A 16,617-nucleotide genomic window follows, 5' to 3' on the forward strand; every position below is an offset into this window, starting at 1 on the left:
TTAGAAGCATTTGGGGTGAGGGGAGTTGATATATTCTAAATTGGGGGTGGGGAAAGGGAAACAAAGAAACTATCTAGAAACTACTTGGAATAGAAAATAGCAAATCACTCTTACAAGCAACACAAGCCTGAATAGCCCAAAGTAGGCCATTTGGACACCTCATGATCATTCTCACAACACAAGACCATGGGGTCAGGTGAAAGAGACTATGGGAGAGGAGAAAATATTGAACTAGATGAAAGGAAAGACCTGACTTCACATAAAAAGGAACCTGGAAAGCACACAGGGATACTACCCAAAGGCAGGGTTTGTATTCATTCTCAGCTAAATTTGATCACTGACAAGTTAGCAATGTCATTTTTCTTTTCTCAGCCAGCCATGGGTCTGCAGAGGAGGGAAGGCATAGCACAATGACCAGAAGGAGAATTTTAGTAATGGCCATGATGTACCTGAATACCAGGGGTGACTTTTCCAGCTAGAGTTGAAACACAAGTTGTTAGACTTCCCAATTCAGGTCATAGGTGTCATTTCCTAATGGAAAAGTCAAAAAGTCTTCCTCAATGTACCATCAGTTGTGTAAAGGAAGCATGGCTGGGAGGAAAGGAGTGGGGAGGCAGGGAGAGTGGGGAACATGGAGAATTGAGTCTAATTCTTTCTTCTTAAGCCCCTAAAGCCAACTTCAGACCTCACATTTGAATAGCCAAACCTCACATTCTTACAGAAGCTGATTAAGGCATGAGTATCTGATGAGCTGGCTCTGCTGCTGAACCACAACTATGAAAACATGATCTTGGTGACTGGCATTATTTAGCAGCTTGTGGACTGAGCACTTGGGAGACTATGGCTGCACACATAATCTCATATAAGGGGAAAGGGATTCAACTAGAAGAAGGCACAGCCCTTATTTTTCATGCTAAGGGAAACAAAAGAAATTTTGTTATTGTTCTCTTTTCTCAAATATGGGTCTCTTATAAACACTTTGCTACTTGGGCACCAAGCTTCCTACCTTCTCATGCTCATACAATCTCTAATAGCCCAAATTCTATGGAATCTCACATCAGAACTGGAAGAATCCACAGATATTGTCCAGTCGGACTTCATCATTGTGTAGATGAGAAAATTTGAACTCTCGAGAATACAAAAGCATTTTACTTTTCTCTTGTCATATATACTGCCTTTCACCAAATCTTTCAGACTTCACAGGAGAGAAACAAAAAAATTCAATAACTAGAGTTCATCAAAAAAAGGTCTATGTCCATAGACCTTTCTAGCTAAGGACTAATGGATTTTCTAGCTAAGAAAACATTTGGCTCTGAATTTCTACAACTATTCTGAGACTGTAGTTGGATTTCAGTAGGGAAATGGGGTTGGCAGGGCTAGTAAATCACCCAGGAAGAAATTCCCTGAGACCTCTAACCAATCACTCCCTGATTTAGTCAGGCAAAAGCCAAAATGAGAAAAATTCATTCTGGCATCATTCTTTTTTAAACAGAAACAGACAATTTTTTCCTAAATCTACTGTGGAGACACCTTTGAGTTTTTGTGAGATCTAAATATGCTAAGCAAAGATTTCTTTCCAGGATACAGATCTCAGGGCCCCTGGAATCAAAGCACCTAATCTCCATTGGTCAGGAGAAGGGATAGGGACTCTTCCTAGAACTACAAAGAGGTCCTAACTTGACTTTAGTTGGCCAATGCCTAGTCTAACTATGAAATTTCATTCTGGTTGGAAAGCTCTGCCTCAGGTCATGTGTAGTAGCAAGTTAGACTAGAAACCTTTTTACAACAATGGTGGGAGAGGTGACCCTGAAAAGCAATGTGCAATCTGCCATCAGCTATCCCCAGAGGTCCCCATCCACAGAACCACAAAATAATTCCAGAGTACATTGAGGAGAAACAGTCAAAAGAAAGAAAAAGTGATTTAAGGACCAACATCACCACTGTGCATGTGATACAGAAGACGGACACACAGGCATAGTCACACAGACACCCACAAACCACACAGTGAGAAGCGCACACAGAAAGATTGTTCTGTCCATGATACTCAGTTCCCTTTGGCTGAATACACCACAGACGGAAAAGAGGGCTAGAGGTAAATATATATAAATACACACACAACAGAGCAATATACCAAATAGAGCATGGAAGGCAGGAGATATACAGACCTTGGTGATGGCTCAGGCTGAGGTTCTTTCCTTTAAATAGAAGTAACAATGAATTAGTAGATGTGTTCAAAAGAAAGAACTGAAAACTCTCTCCCCATGTACAACAAGCATCCACCCAATGACCAGTAACCCTCCTGAAGAAGACAACTCTAGCCTATTGGGCCCACCCCTTCCCCATCTCCCACTCCACCCAGTATTTCATTCTGAAGGAGTCAACTGGATTAGTTATTTTCATTGCCTTCCCAATAAGAAATTAAAAAGGCACTTTACCCAGAAACCCAACCCTATTTCTAATCTAGTCCTGCTAACTCAAATTCCCACATTTTCCACAGGATTAAACTTAAAAGGAAGAGACTGATCCTGGTTTCTTCTCTGTCAGTGTTACTCAGTTCAAATGTGCTCATGAGGGAGATATTAGAAATAGCTGTTATAAGGCTATTCAACCACCCATTCATTGCCAGATTTTGCCATTCTTTCTGTCCAGCATATCAAACTAGCTCATACCTCAGCCAAGCCTAAAGGAGTGCTAAGATACAAACCTGGAGATGGGGTTTTAGTATTCCTGCTTCTTGTACTAATCCAGGTCACCTTCATTTTCCTTCATAGTAACCCCCACCCCAAACCATAGACCCCCCCCCCAGACAAAGTCTAGATGAATTGATGCTGGGGTCCCACACAGGCTCCCTGGAATTCAAGACCCAGACATACCTGAGAGAAAGGGGAAGGGCTGTCAGGGGCAGAAGGTGATTCAGAGAAACAACTGCCACTGACCTCATTAGACAGAATCATCATTGCTCAGATTTGGGAGCATTTTCTACTTAAGACTTCAAGCAACTTGTCTTATCAATATACAAAGGTTTTACCCCAAGAATGGAAAACACAAATGAATACAAATACAGAGGGAATATCACACAAAAATCAATTCCCAAAGCTCCTCTTAGATTTATAGATAACCTCAGAGTGGGACAGGGGCTTTGGCATTAGCTACTGTCTTCCTTGTCCCCATAGCTAAACTGTCCTGCCTCCTCAATTACAGCAGCACTTTGAGTTAGCTGGAGCAAGAGGCAGAACTAAAATGTCTTGATGAAATTGCCTACAGTGATGTCATCTATAGTTTAATAAAGAAGGGTGTTAAGGTATTTAGCCACCTTAAAGTGGAGTATCACATTCTAACATTCTCCCTAATCCTCTGATTTCCTCAAAGTCAATTTCTTAAAAGAAAGAACTTTCCAAACAGATGCTATGAGTAAGCAAATCATAGAACTCTAGGCTGAGGAGACTCAGAAACTATCTAATTCACCCCCTGCCAACTCTTGCATAGCTAATGAGTTGTCCTACTTTTAGGATATCAAAGAGGGCTAAATGAAGAGAGAGTTGTATTGTTTGTAAGACTGGAAGGAAAAAAATCACAAATAAAAGAATAATTGTAGAGAAATTCAGATACATGAAGAACTACAGCGAGTACAGACAGAAAGGCCAGTAGGAAAGAGACAGATACAGGCACAAAGAAATACATCTTATCAAACAGTTTTCCCCAGAGTTTTGACCATTTGGCTGCTGACCTGAAAGTGAGTCCAGATTTGCTCTTGAGGTTTCGGAGAAGTTCCAGTTGGTTGAGAGGTGGAATCAGTCTGGAGTACAGAAAAGGAGAAAAAGAGTTAGGTTTTCAATCAGATTAACCCAGTATCTCTCAAAAGAACTTTTCAACTACTTCTCCCACAAGTATCATCTTTAAAAATGAGTAGTTTGACTTAAGTGCTCAAAAGTCACCCTAAAATGGTTTTGACTTTGGCAGAAGAGAGAGAGAAAAACCTCCTTTTTATGACCCCAGTCCTAACCTACTGAGGAGCAATGACCTTCTGTGCTTCCCACCAATCTGTTTACAGAGGATTAACAAAAAGTTAAAAGCTTTGGAAGAAACTTAGACATAGTCCAACACCATCATTTTACAGATAAACAAATTGAGACCTAAAAGAAATTGTGAATTACCCATGGCCACACAGCTATTTAGCAGTAGAGATAAGGCTCAGAACTGTATCTTCTGATTTCCACTTCTGGGTTCTTTCTACTACACTGCTCTGACTTATCATAGAGAGCCACTGAAGGTTTTTAAACAGGTAAGTGACATGAAAAAAAAAATCAGTATTTAGAAAGAGAGCAACCAGACTATGTATGTCCAGAATAGATAGTAAAGGGAAAGATTGAAAGTAGGGAAACAAACATTTAGGAGGCTAGTGAAGTAGTCTTAGTATGAAAGGGAAAGAGCCTCAATTAGGGTAGCTGCAATAGTGCATAAATGCAGAAGATGGAAAGACAGACTCTATTGACATTGCAAATGAGGATGATTAATTGATTAAATCTAAGGAAACCGCAGGAGTCAAGCATGATTTCTTTTTCTTAAGTGCTGGTCATGTGACTTTTATCTAAACTTGGATCCTTTTGTTGAAGACAAGAGTGTCTTGGAAAAGCTAGTGGCAGAGAGGGAAGTTCCTAAAGACTAAAAAAGGAGGACCAGAGATGTCTCATTAAAAAAAAAAATTCTCTTTGGAAACCTGCCAGCCCCATGGATACTGTAGAAGACAGAAAACACCAGGGACTAGCAACAGCAGATGAGACTTAAATATCCTATTGTCTGTCCTTTCTCCTATTTCATTGGTGGTTTCAATTTTAAGACAGAAGTAACAACAAAAGTTTAGTTTCCAAAAGGGCAATTGGAATTGCAATTACTGGCTAATTTGCTTGGCTTAGTTACCCCTTCTCAGGACCTCTTCTCACAAACAGATCACCTAATTTACAAAGTTAGAAACTGAGGTTTACAAAGGGTCATAAGTAATAAGTGACTGAGTCAGAATTTGAACTCAGGTTTCCAACTCTAAGTCTAGCACTCTATGTAAGGTATAACTTCAATATCTGAAAGTTGTAGAGTAAAGGATTTCCAAGAGTTTGATTTTCTAATCTCAAAAGGAAAAACTTAAGACTTTCCTAACTCCTAGAACCTTAGGGTCATATATGAAGGACTTATAGAGACCTTGGACATCATCCTATCTCACTTCCCTTATTTTACTGATGAGAAAACTGAAGCCCAGGTAGCTGGTAGAACTAATCCATAGATAACAAGTGGAAAATCTAGAATTTGAACCCATGTCCTTTTATACCAAAACCTGGACTTCTTCTATTGTACCACTCTGCCCTTTAGATTTTTCCCCTTTCACTAAAAAGATCAGATCATATCCTAGATTTGCCAGACACCTTCCTTTGAAGACAGAGAATAATGTACATGGGTTGTTGACTCTCAGACATAGTTTTAAAGCATCATGGTAGCAATGGGAAAAACTGAGGTTCCATAGCTGCTTTCGGAATCCTAACTCCTTCTTCTCTCCTATATAACAAGAGCAGTCCCTAAATTAGGGCTCTACCTAGGAAGGTCTCCAAGAAGTTCATGATGAAATTGTCTGAGTCATTCTATAAACATGCCATCCCAGACCCAGAGACCAAGATTCTAATTCGCTCATGCCAGCCACCACTTAGTCTGATTCAAGTTCAAGCTTGGCCTCTTCCCAGACTGGGGACTCCCAAGTCTTGGGTGTTCCTGTACCTGGGCCCCCACATGCTAACTGGGCTTTCTCTCTCTCTTCCCTGAAGGGTACCCTTCCTTGCAGCAGGAGGTGAGCTCCAGCCAGTGGAGGGCAGCTAAGCAGAAAGGCCTGGCCACGGCACTTAGAGGTACAGCTCATGCTGAGGGCATAGTTACGTGGCTGCTGCCGAAGAGGGGGGAGCTCAGTTGCAATCTGTGTTATCCTTCCCTGTTTCTTCATCATACAGACCCAATCTCCTCCAATCCCATTCATCCCCAATTCCCCAACACCAACTGTAAGCATTCACCACAGATGGGAAAAGGAGCAAGAGACGAGTCAGTATCCCACCCTTGTGCCACCACACACACACACATTCACATGTTCACAACACACATTCACACTGGGTTAAAAAACACAATACAAAAGCACCTCAGAGCCAAGGTCAGAGGAAAGTCATGCCTGAGACACAGAGACAACACCATCACAAAACAGAAGGATCAAGGAAGGCAAATAGCATGTGCAACACATGCGAACACATACACACACACCATCACCACCATCACTTGTCATGAGAGTCCTGAGTGTTTTTCCTAAATGGATCATGTCTTAAGGTGGATGAAAGAGCAATGAGAAATTTAGGGAGCTGGGAAGGGTGGGTAGGACAAGGATGAAGAGTTAAGGGTATAATACCCAAAGGAAACAGAACAGTTACTGGTCACAGAGAGGTAAGGGTCCAGTGGGCAGTGGGGCAGCTGACTCCATTTGACAAGGCCAATTAGGTCTCCCAAGGTGCCCACAGGGCACATCTGGGGCATCTCACAGTGCTATTGGGCTCATGCTTAAGAAATAGCACAAGGAGAGTCCACATTCACTATACCAGCTTTAGAGCTTTAAAGGAGACTTTATCACCCAAGACTGAAATCTCACCCAACAGAGCTTTCTTGGTCAGCAGAAGGTAGACAAGCTATGTGTGTAACATTGCCCAGATCAAGGGCTGGGGAACTCTATCTGTGTCCCCGTCATGACAAATCTGGTTCACTTTGCCTTTCCTTTTAATTTTGCTAAAGGGAAAAGTATAAGACCACTTCAGGTTTCTCCAGAAGAATTTCCCAGTCCATATCATTATGCAGCACAGGTGATGCACATGACTTTGCTAATCACTAAAGCTACTAAATCAGATGAGGCCTATGACCAGAAAGTAACCTAAAACTTATGTTCCTAGTCAGGAGAACTATCCATCCTGGGAGGCTAAAATAACACCAGCTCCTATCTGGGAGAAGAAACATGAATCTCCCTTCCCTAGCTTTTCCACCTCTATATGAAGTCTCTGAGATTTCAAGGCCCAAATTGCTATGACAGGAAAAGCATTTTCTGAAATGAGTATTCCTTTAGGCTTCTTTGGCCTTGTTCCCCTTAAAACAGTGTCAGGGAAACATCAAGCCCATGACCTAGATCGATTGGACTGGTGCTGCCACAGCAATCACAGAAGGAACTCATAATTCAATAAATCTAGGAGATTTTTAGGGGTGCATAAATTAAATGATTGACCAAAGATAAAAGGCTAATTTTTAAGTTGATAATTTTGTATGGTCCACGAATTATGTTATTATAAATATCCAAATGACTCTTAGCAGGAAAAAAAGTATCTTACCTCTGCTTTAGAATGTGACCCTACAATATAATAAGATATTTGCTATTTTAGTCAATGTATTTATAACTTACCAGGCCTGGCACTCACTATGAGGCCTGGTTTTTCAATATATCTCTATATGTACACCACCACACCCCCTAAGCATACAGAGAACTTTTTACATCAAAACGTGAAATTCCCTCTGCCAACAGATATGGCCAGGTCTAACCCTATTTCCCACCTCCCATATCAGGAAGCTATACAGAAGTCTAGTGATGATATGCATTTCTAGAGGAGGCTAGTATGAGGAAATATTTCAGCTTTATGTCTCTTGTTTCTGTCACAATTGTTCAGCTTTGGAGGAAAAATGATCCCTACGTCTTTCTTCATAATTCAGAGTAGGAGTCCTGGCAAATTGGCCTCTGATCCATGGAGCAGTCTACAACCAGGAGAAGGGGCAGCAGTTAACAAAAAATGAGGGGTTGAGAACTGGAAATAGGAAGAAAGGATTGGAAGAAACATCAGAAGGAGGGAAAATACCAAGAGCAATGGGAGAGGGTAGGTCAAGGAGGAAAAGGACAAGAAGAAGCAGAGAAAGGTTAAGAAATAGGAATATAAATCGTAGGAGAATAAGCAATGATTCAGGAATTAGCAGAAAGAAATGTGAAGAATATGGAAGAGGAGGTTCTCTGCACATCCATTCTAAGGTGTGTGTAATCTGTGTTTGTTACCATGGAGGTTGAGCAAACCACGGTTATCTCCATTTTCCTTCTTTCCACCATCATTTCTCCCAAGACTTGTGCCAAGCCACAAGGAGGGGTTTATGAAGCTGCATGGAATTAGCTCTGCAGGCTGTTAGTAGGGGGGGTAGGTTGGCCCACTATCCTTTATGCAGTGGTTTGTTTTGGGGTTTTTTCCCCCAAAAGCCTCAACTTGTTATAGTCCCAAACGAAGAACAAGAAATAACACCACACACAGCTTTCAGATTCACATGCACTTCATACCTGGAGGCCCCGTAAGTTTGTGTTTGCGAGCTTTTTCAAGTGTTTTCACACCAAAAGAGACAGAGAAAGAAAGAAGGAAGGAAGGAAGGAAGGAAGGAAGGAAGGAAGGAAGGAAGGAAGGAAGGAAGGAAGGAGAAGGAGGAAGGAAGGAAGGAAGAGGAGGGAGGAAGGGAGGTAAGAGGAAGGAACAGAAGAATGGAGGGAGGGTAGGAAGAAGGAATTAAAATGAGAGAGAAAGAAATAGAGGAAGGGAGAAGGAAAGAGAGAGAATGGAATAATAAGAAGAAAGTCAGGGAAAAGTGGGGAGGAGGGAAAGAACAGAACAAAGAAAATTAGTCCATGGGGTAAACACAGGCACCTACACAACTGGAGGCAGTAAACTGTAGCCCAAAGGGCCCAGGTTCTTGGTGTGTGATGAGTTCCTGTTACCCTATGAAAGAAGAACTATATACTCTAGAAGATATTAGACACTAGGCCCCTAACTCTCAAAGAGAAAAAAAAGTCAATAATAGATCCTTTTCCATTTTCTTTTATCCCTTTTCAGGGTGTTCAACTAGGTAGCCTGCTGGTATTTGTTATGTCTAATAATTCAAAATTTACACCCATATTTTGAAGAAACTGAGCTTCTAGGAGTCTTACCATCCATCTCTAATGTTAGGCAATCCCCACAAATATTTGCACACACCTTGTTTTTAAGGCTCAACTAGCAGTGAGCCCCAGGGAGACAGCAGGATATTTGAGAAATTCTTGCTAATGCAAGGAACATATTTGATTATTTTAAATCACTTACTCACCAGTTGTTTGTAGAGAAGTTATAATTATGTGCCTATTCCAATCCTACAACCAATCAAAATGAAACACTACTTCAAGTCAGCCTAGGGACAGGAAGGTGAATGGTGGGTTCCAAGAACTACTGTTTGGATTCCTCAAGGAATACCATCATTTCCAACCCAAAGAAACAGAACCAGCTCTGAGACTAATGTTGCTGCCTGTTCCAGTTACAAAATGGGGCCAAAATAGATGAGAGAGATCGAGTTCCTGGTAATTTTCCAGGGAGATCAATTAGGTGACCTGCTTGTATTGTTGGTTCTAATAATTCAAAATTAAGGGGTACTGTTAAATTATTTTTCTACCTTTTTTCTTCCATTTTCTGTCCTGAACAATCCTCTTCTGGAGGTTATATATGTGTATTTGTGTTTGTATGTCTTATATCTATGTCTGTGTTTTCCATTCAAGAAAGTTGGACTGGGGCCCATCCTGGTATAACATTCCTTCTGAGTAGATTTCAGACTCCAAACATATATGGGCTCAAACCCAAGACACCAGATGGTCTCATTGATCCCTGTAAGTAATAGTCAAGGGAATTCTCCCCAGACATCCTAGCCATCTTCCCCTCTCCAAGAGATGGAATTGTAAGAAATGGAAGAAATCTAGTTTTAAAGCCAAACCATCTCAATAGAAGCCCTCCCACCACAATCCCAGATTAGGCAAAGAGAGATACCCCCCCCTTTTGATGAGGAAGGTAAAAGGGTCAAGAGGCAAAAGGTCCAGAGTGGGCAGTTCACATATGTGGCAGAGAACACAATTCAGCACCAATGTGGACTAGGCTGAAGAACATTACCTCCATTCCAGGGCAGCTCTCTGGGGAGAGGGGGGATCTTTCTTCTCATGCTGCCAAGGCAGCCCACAACACAATGCAACTAACAGTGAAGAAAACGACAACAAAAGAAAACGGGGGCAGAGAAATAAAGGTGAAAACAACTGCGACAATATAAGCAAAGAACAAAATCAATACCATGGAACTTACACAGAGAATTCTTAAAACATATGCACTTTTTAATGAAAATAAAAATAAAAACAGAAACAAAATAACAGAGTTAAGGACAAATTGAAAAATAATGCAACACCACAAGGAGGCTGTCTAAGGACTCTAGCCCCAAAACACCTGGGAGGTGAAAAGCCTCACAGGACTTTTACTCCCTATGGGAGAAGGGCAGCAAGGACAGGATTTAATGATGGTACCTGTACATGGGAACGGTGACTGTGCGCTCATAGTATTGCCAGGTTGAATGGAGGTCTGTCCGAGAGAGGTTGGTGGCATAGAATCTCCAAGCAGACTAGAGTCAAAGGTGTGGAAAGCAGAGAAAGGACATTCATGAGCCAAACATCATAGGTCACAGTTAAAATATAAATCAGACAATGTGAAAGAAAGCTCATCCAATCTAGTCAAATCCCTTCATTTTATAGATAAACAGACTGTGAGAGAAATGATTGAACTTGCCTGATAGCACATGGCTATTTAATAGTAGACCAAGAATCTCTCTCTCCTTTAAGAGGTAGCATGGCATCATGGAGCATTGAATCTCAAATCAGAAAAAAATACAGGTTTGAATCCCACATCTAGCACTTATCAGTATGTCCCCATTCTCTGTGTTTCAACATCAGTCTTCTTTCTCAAAGCAATACTCCCCACTAGATACCTTTTCACTGGCTGTCCCCATATCTGGGATGTTCTCCCTTCTCACCTCTACCTTTTGACTTCATCACAAACTGTATCTTCCACAAGAAGCTTTTCCTTATTTCTTCACCTTCTTCCCAGTGCTTTCTCCTCAAAGATTACTTCTCATTTATACATTTTGGATTTTGGTACATAGTTACTTGCATGTTGTCTCCCCCATTAAAATATGAACTCAATTGAGTTCTTCTTTCTTTTTAACCCCAGTGCTTGTCATGGTTCCTGGCACACATAGTAAATGCTTGCTGACCAAGAGACTGATTAGCTGTGAAACCATGAGAAAGGTCCCAGGTTCCTCACCTCTGAAATGGATATAATAGTGTAATCTGTATAAATATAAATAGTATGACAACTTGAATAATCTCCCTCACAAGAATCTTATGACTATAAAATGAGATGGTATATTCCAGCTTTATAAGTCTTACAGTTTTCTATAAACATCAATTATTATCATTACTTTAAGTACAGGGAAGCTCCTTGCACATAGCAAAATAAAATCATATTGACTTTTCTCTACTGAATACAAGCAAACTAATAAGAAAGTCTTGCCAATTTCAGTCTGTCACCCAGTAAACAAAAGCATATTAAGCACCTACTATGGGCCAAGCATTGTGTATAAAGTGCTAGACATGATGATGTTGATGATGTTTGTCCTTCATTCTCGAAGAGAATGACATCAGGGAGGTTATGCCATGGCAAGCATATGAACTGGATTTGAGTTGGGGGGGGGGGGTGCTGTGCTAAGTCACCAGCCTCACTTCTCTTCCATAGCCATCTGGGTCCAGTGACCATATGTGAATCAGGATGATTGGAGAGATGGCCCTGGATGGGGGTCAATCAGCATTAAGTGATTTGCGTAATGGCCTTACAGTTAGTGAGTATCAAGTGTCTGAGGCTGGATTGGAACTCCCATTCTAACTCCAAGGCCATTGATTTATTCTCTGCATTACTGAGTTGCCCAAAAGTTCTGGAGATTCAAAGAAAGGCAACAGATTGCCTATCCTCTCCAAAAGTTCATAGTCTAATGGGGTAGAAGATGCATTATGTGTGTGTGTGTGTGTGTGTGTGTGTGTATATGTATATATATATATATATGTGTGTGTGTGTGTGTGTGTGTGTGTGTGTGTGTGTGTATGTGCGTGTGTGGTAAATTGGAGATAATCAGCAGAGAGAAATAAAGAGGGATTGGGAAAAAATTCCTGTGGAAGATGAGGTTTTAACAGGGACTTGAAAGAAGCCATGGAAATCAGGCAGCAAAAAAACAGGAAGAAGAATATTTAATGCATGGGAGATAGACACTGAAAACATCCAGAGTCTAGTGATGGAGTGCTAGTATTACTGCATCAAAGAGCACATTAGGAATAGGGTGAGAGGAGAGGTAAGATGTAAGAGGATTAGAAAGACTGTTCCTATCCCCTTCCAAAATGTCAAAGGACCAAGGAGTAACTTCTTGATCAATTCATTGGGATTAATGGCTTTGTACCCAGTCTTTCCCCATAAATATACCTGGAATGCTCTCTCTCCTTTATCTCACTTCTCTTCCTATCCAAATCCTATTCATTATTCAGGGATCACCTCAAGTCCAATATCTTCCAAGGAGCCTTCCCTGATTTCTCCTGCAACAATTCCATCCCTGACCCCACTCAGATTATGTGCTATATTTTGGTCCCTGGTTATCCTGTGCCTTTTTCCGTTCTTCATTTTGTGTACAGAAATTCTATTTCTGCAATTAGATTATGAATTTCCCCAAGGCAGAGACCACATCTTATCTCTAGATCTGCCACCCTCATGCCCTAGGACAGGACAGCAGAGAGACTCATTGAATTCAATTCAATGCAATTCACTCAATTAAGAAATCACCCTTCAATTTAACTCTCCTTCACTTTGTCTCATCTATGACACTTACTACAGAGAAAGAGAGCATTCTGGATAATGGTAGTAAGTATAAGGTGCCAACCTTTCCATTTCTAGTTTTCAAGTTTCCTTAGGGTAGACATCTATCTACATTACCAATACCCCTGATCTCAGCAAAATTTCTACATAAACTTCATCTCCTTTGTACAAAATCAAGTCAAGCAAAACACAACCCACTTGATGATTTTATTTGCACTGTGCAGTGATTAAATCTGCCTGAATTTTCACAGATCAACTTAAAGCATCTGCCAGGATTCATGAGATGATTTTTATACATTTATTTTAAGGCAGCTCCAATTCCCCTACGCAGTCTAGCACATTCCACACACTCCCCCAAAATACCATTGGTCTCCCATCCCTGGACCCTCAGTCCAATTTATTCCCACCTTGAATTATGCCAAAACAACTCCAAACCCCAACATGGAAGAGAGATAATAGAAATAAGAAAGCATATCCTCTCCTACCTTTATCTGAAATTTTCATAATGGGAACTTCCTTTACCTATCCATCTCTACCCAAAACTAATTCAGGACCTGAATCAGGTGCCTTTGTGAACTTTCAACCTCTTCCCAGACAGTTTCAGATTTCTGCTGGTCCCAAGACACTAAAGCAACATGAGAATACAATCCGAGCACTAATGAGATGAGGTTCAATGGCCACCATAAACTGGAATGTGTTCTGTATCCTAGGACCATGTGTAAAAGGGTGATGATTAAAAGGTAAGAGTAAGAAATAATCAGGGCAAGTTTAGCCTCACTTCCAAGGAGGAAGCACACAACTTGAAGTTTTTAAGGGCAGAAGACTATTGTGTTCTATGATATGCTTCCATTTTCCATCTCTAGGAACCAGGCTCAAATGCAGATGAATGCAACATAGGAATATTAGGAATATTAATTTCACTTCAAAGTATCACAGTATTTGGATGTCTTTTCTTTGTCAGGCTAAGCCTTACTCCCAACTCTATTGGCGGGGTAAGTTTATTACCCCTAAGGGAGCTTGAAGAAAGATTCTTAAGAAATCCAAGTTTTTACAGTGAATAGAGTACAGGACTTGGATACAGGAAGTCTTGTGTTCAAATCTGACATTAAATATTTATTAGCTGCATAACAAATCACTTAATCTCTTTCAGTCAACCCCAGTTTAGTCAGCTATAAAATGGGAGTGCTTCCTTATGAAGTTATTATGAAGATCAAATGAAATAACATAAATGAATGGTCCTTTACAAATCTTAAAGAATTACATAAATGTTGCCTATTACTGCTTATAGTAATACTAATTTAATGGAGAGATAGTGTTTGTTAGTGAAAAACAAATTAGCCCTGGAATCAAGAAAAAAATGGGTCTATGTCCCACCTCTGAAACAGACCAACCATGGCATCCTGGGCAAGTCATTTACATTCAACCCTTCTGTACCTCAGGCAACTCTCCAAGACAATAAATTGCCAAGAAGGTGTCAATTTATAGTGGTATGAATTTTTTCACCAGGAACTTCCCTATATTGAGGAAATTCTAGGTCCAACATTGATATGGCAGTTTAAGGCTTGCAAAGTACTTCCTTACAACTCTCTAAGGTAGGTTCTATATTCCCCATTGTACAGATGAAGAAACCAAAGCTGAGGGAACAAAGTGATTTGCCCAGGATCATATAACTAGTAAATAAGTTTCTGAGACAGGATTCAAACTAAAGTCCTCTTAACTCCAAGTCTAGCACTCCTGTTACTATACCACTTATCTGTCATGCTTCTTCCAAAGGGATCCAATCTTAAGGCTTCTGACAATTTAAAGAGTTCATATCTCTTTGCTCCTTTCATTCATACCAAGACTCTACTCCTATAGCTTCATAGAGATCAGACCAAGCACCTGGAACAGCATGTCAGGGAAACCCTGGTATTACCTGGATCAAGCCAGCTGCAGGATTTCGTCTCTTCTCAAAGTGCTTCTGACGGTGCTGTTCTTGGACCTTCAGAGCAAACCCTGAACCTAAAATGCCCTGAAATTCAGAGATTTATCATCATGGGGTATGTTAGAAGAGCTCTCAAAATTCCAATTCTATGTCTAAGTTTCCATCTGCCTTTTGCCTTTCTAGTAGCTCAATATGCATCTTACTCGGTCTCCAAAATGCCTCAACTGTCCACATTCATCTCCTTAAGCAGAACTCCTTGATATAATAATACAACCACCTGAGTTTGAAAATGGCTTCTTAGTATAAAATGTGAAGAAGTCAAACTATTTGGAAATTGCATGGCAATTCATTTGATCAACTCTGAAGTATTAAAGCTGTTCTCATTTTAGTATAAAATGAATAGCAAGAGACCTAGGGAGAAGAGAACTTCTAAAGTAATGGGAAATTACTAGCTCAAAGAATGTTCAAAATTAATATTATCAACAAAAAGCCTTAAAATTCTGGTACTTTGGAGGTATAAAATGATACTCAGAACTTTAATCTATATTTCTATTCAAAAGGCAGTGGATAGAAGTTCACCTTAGAGTTATAAAGACCTGGGTTTCAAATCCTACCATGAAACATAGTACCTGTGTGACCGCAAATTACTTAGCCTCCTAGCATTCTCAGACAACCCTTTAAGTTGTATGTTACAAAAACCTTGCCAGTCTGTATCACTGCCCTATCAATGGAGAGAGTTTTCATTACCATTACGTTCCCCACCACTAATGAAACCACAGATTTCCTTTGCACAAAGGCAAATGACTTACGGCAGGGAGAGCAAAGAAGGAAACTCCAATGAGAGTGAAAGTAGCAGCCAAGAGTCTTCCATTCCAGGTCTGGGGATATTTATCGCCATACCCGATGGTCGTCAAAGTAATCTGGAACAACAAACAGGCAGTCAAACTAGTTTTTTCAGGGCTATTTGCTAAATATGGTAACAAATTTAGAACAGAAAAAATTTCTCTACAGATATGACTCATGTGAACTGATACAGAGTGAAGTGAATAAAGGTAGGAGAACTATATATATATATATATAGATAGATAGATAGATAGATAGATAGATAGATATAATAAAAACAACAATGTAAGGCAAACAACTTTGATCAGTCAAGATTTCAAAGGATTCATGATGAAATATGCTATCCCTCTTGTCAGAGAGGCAATGGACTCAAAATATAATATGAGAAATGAATTTAAAGAGCTCATAATATGATGATATGGGAAGTGGTTTTGCTTAATTATGCATATAAGTAACAAGGATTTTCTGTTCTTTTCTTTCTTTCTTTCTTTTAGATTTTTCAAGGCAATGGGGTTAAGTGGCTTGGCCAAGGCCATGCAGCTAGGTAATTATTAAGTGTCTGAGGTCAGATTTGAAGCCAGGTACTCCTGACTCCAAGGCCGGTGCTCTATTCACTGCACCACCTAGCCGCCCCTATTTTCTTTTTTTTCAATTAATGTGAAGGGCAGAGTGAGACAAGTGTTCTTCCTCCCCTAAGGTAGAATAAAGCAGTGTTCTAAGTTTGCTGTTGTTGTTTTATCATGAAAGGACATATGCAGAACACCAGGTCTGGAGTCAGGAAGATGGGAATTCAAATCCAACTTCAGGCATAACTTATTGTATGACCCTGGGCAAGTCATTTAACATATTTGTCTGCTTCTTCAACTATAAAACAAGAATAACATCCACATCATAACAAAGTTGTTATAAGGATCAAATGAAATAATATTTGTAATGCACTCAGTACAGTGCCTAACATATAAAAGGTATTATATAAATGTTTATCCTTTCATCTTCTTCCAAAAAAGAAGATACCAGAAGGAATCATAGAAAAAAGTACAATTTTCAAAGGTATATATTGAATTTATT

At 40.1% G+C, this 16,617-nt stretch overlaps 1 protein-coding gene across 10 annotated transcripts in view; it reads right to left on the reverse strand.

Annotated features, from left to right (window-relative positions):
* The window catches only part of KCNQ2 (potassium voltage-gated channel subfamily Q member 2), a 129,857-nt gene that overhangs the window by 28,811 nt on the left and 84,429 nt on the right, over positions 1–16,617 (reverse strand). For 5 of the 10 annotated variants that reach the window (XM_074227474.1, XM_074227459.1, XM_074227456.1 and 2 more), the window contains exons 6-11: positions 15,516–15,626; positions 14,698–14,793; positions 10,397–10,491; positions 8,375–8,404; positions 3,728–3,796; positions 2,166–2,195 (exon numbers count right to left, since the gene is read on the reverse strand). In XM_074227474.1, coding sequence (XP_074083575.1) covers positions 2,166–2,195; positions 3,728–3,796; positions 8,375–8,404; positions 10,397–10,491; positions 14,698–14,793; positions 15,516–15,626 — 431 coding nt within the window. The remainder of the gene's footprint in view (positions 1–2,165; positions 2,196–3,727; positions 3,797–8,374; positions 8,405–10,396; positions 10,492–14,697; positions 14,794–15,515; positions 15,627–16,617) is intronic. The other 5 variants (XM_074227453.1, XM_074227470.1, XM_074227464.1 and 2 more) reach the window with 2 other exon arrangements.

This window comes from Macrotis lagotis, chromosome 1 (assembly GCF_037893015.1).
Source record: "Macrotis lagotis isolate mMagLag1 chromosome 1, bilby.v1.9.chrom.fasta, whole genome shotgun sequence".
NCBI lineage: Eukaryota > Metazoa > Chordata > Mammalia > Peramelemorphia > Peramelidae > Macrotis > Macrotis lagotis.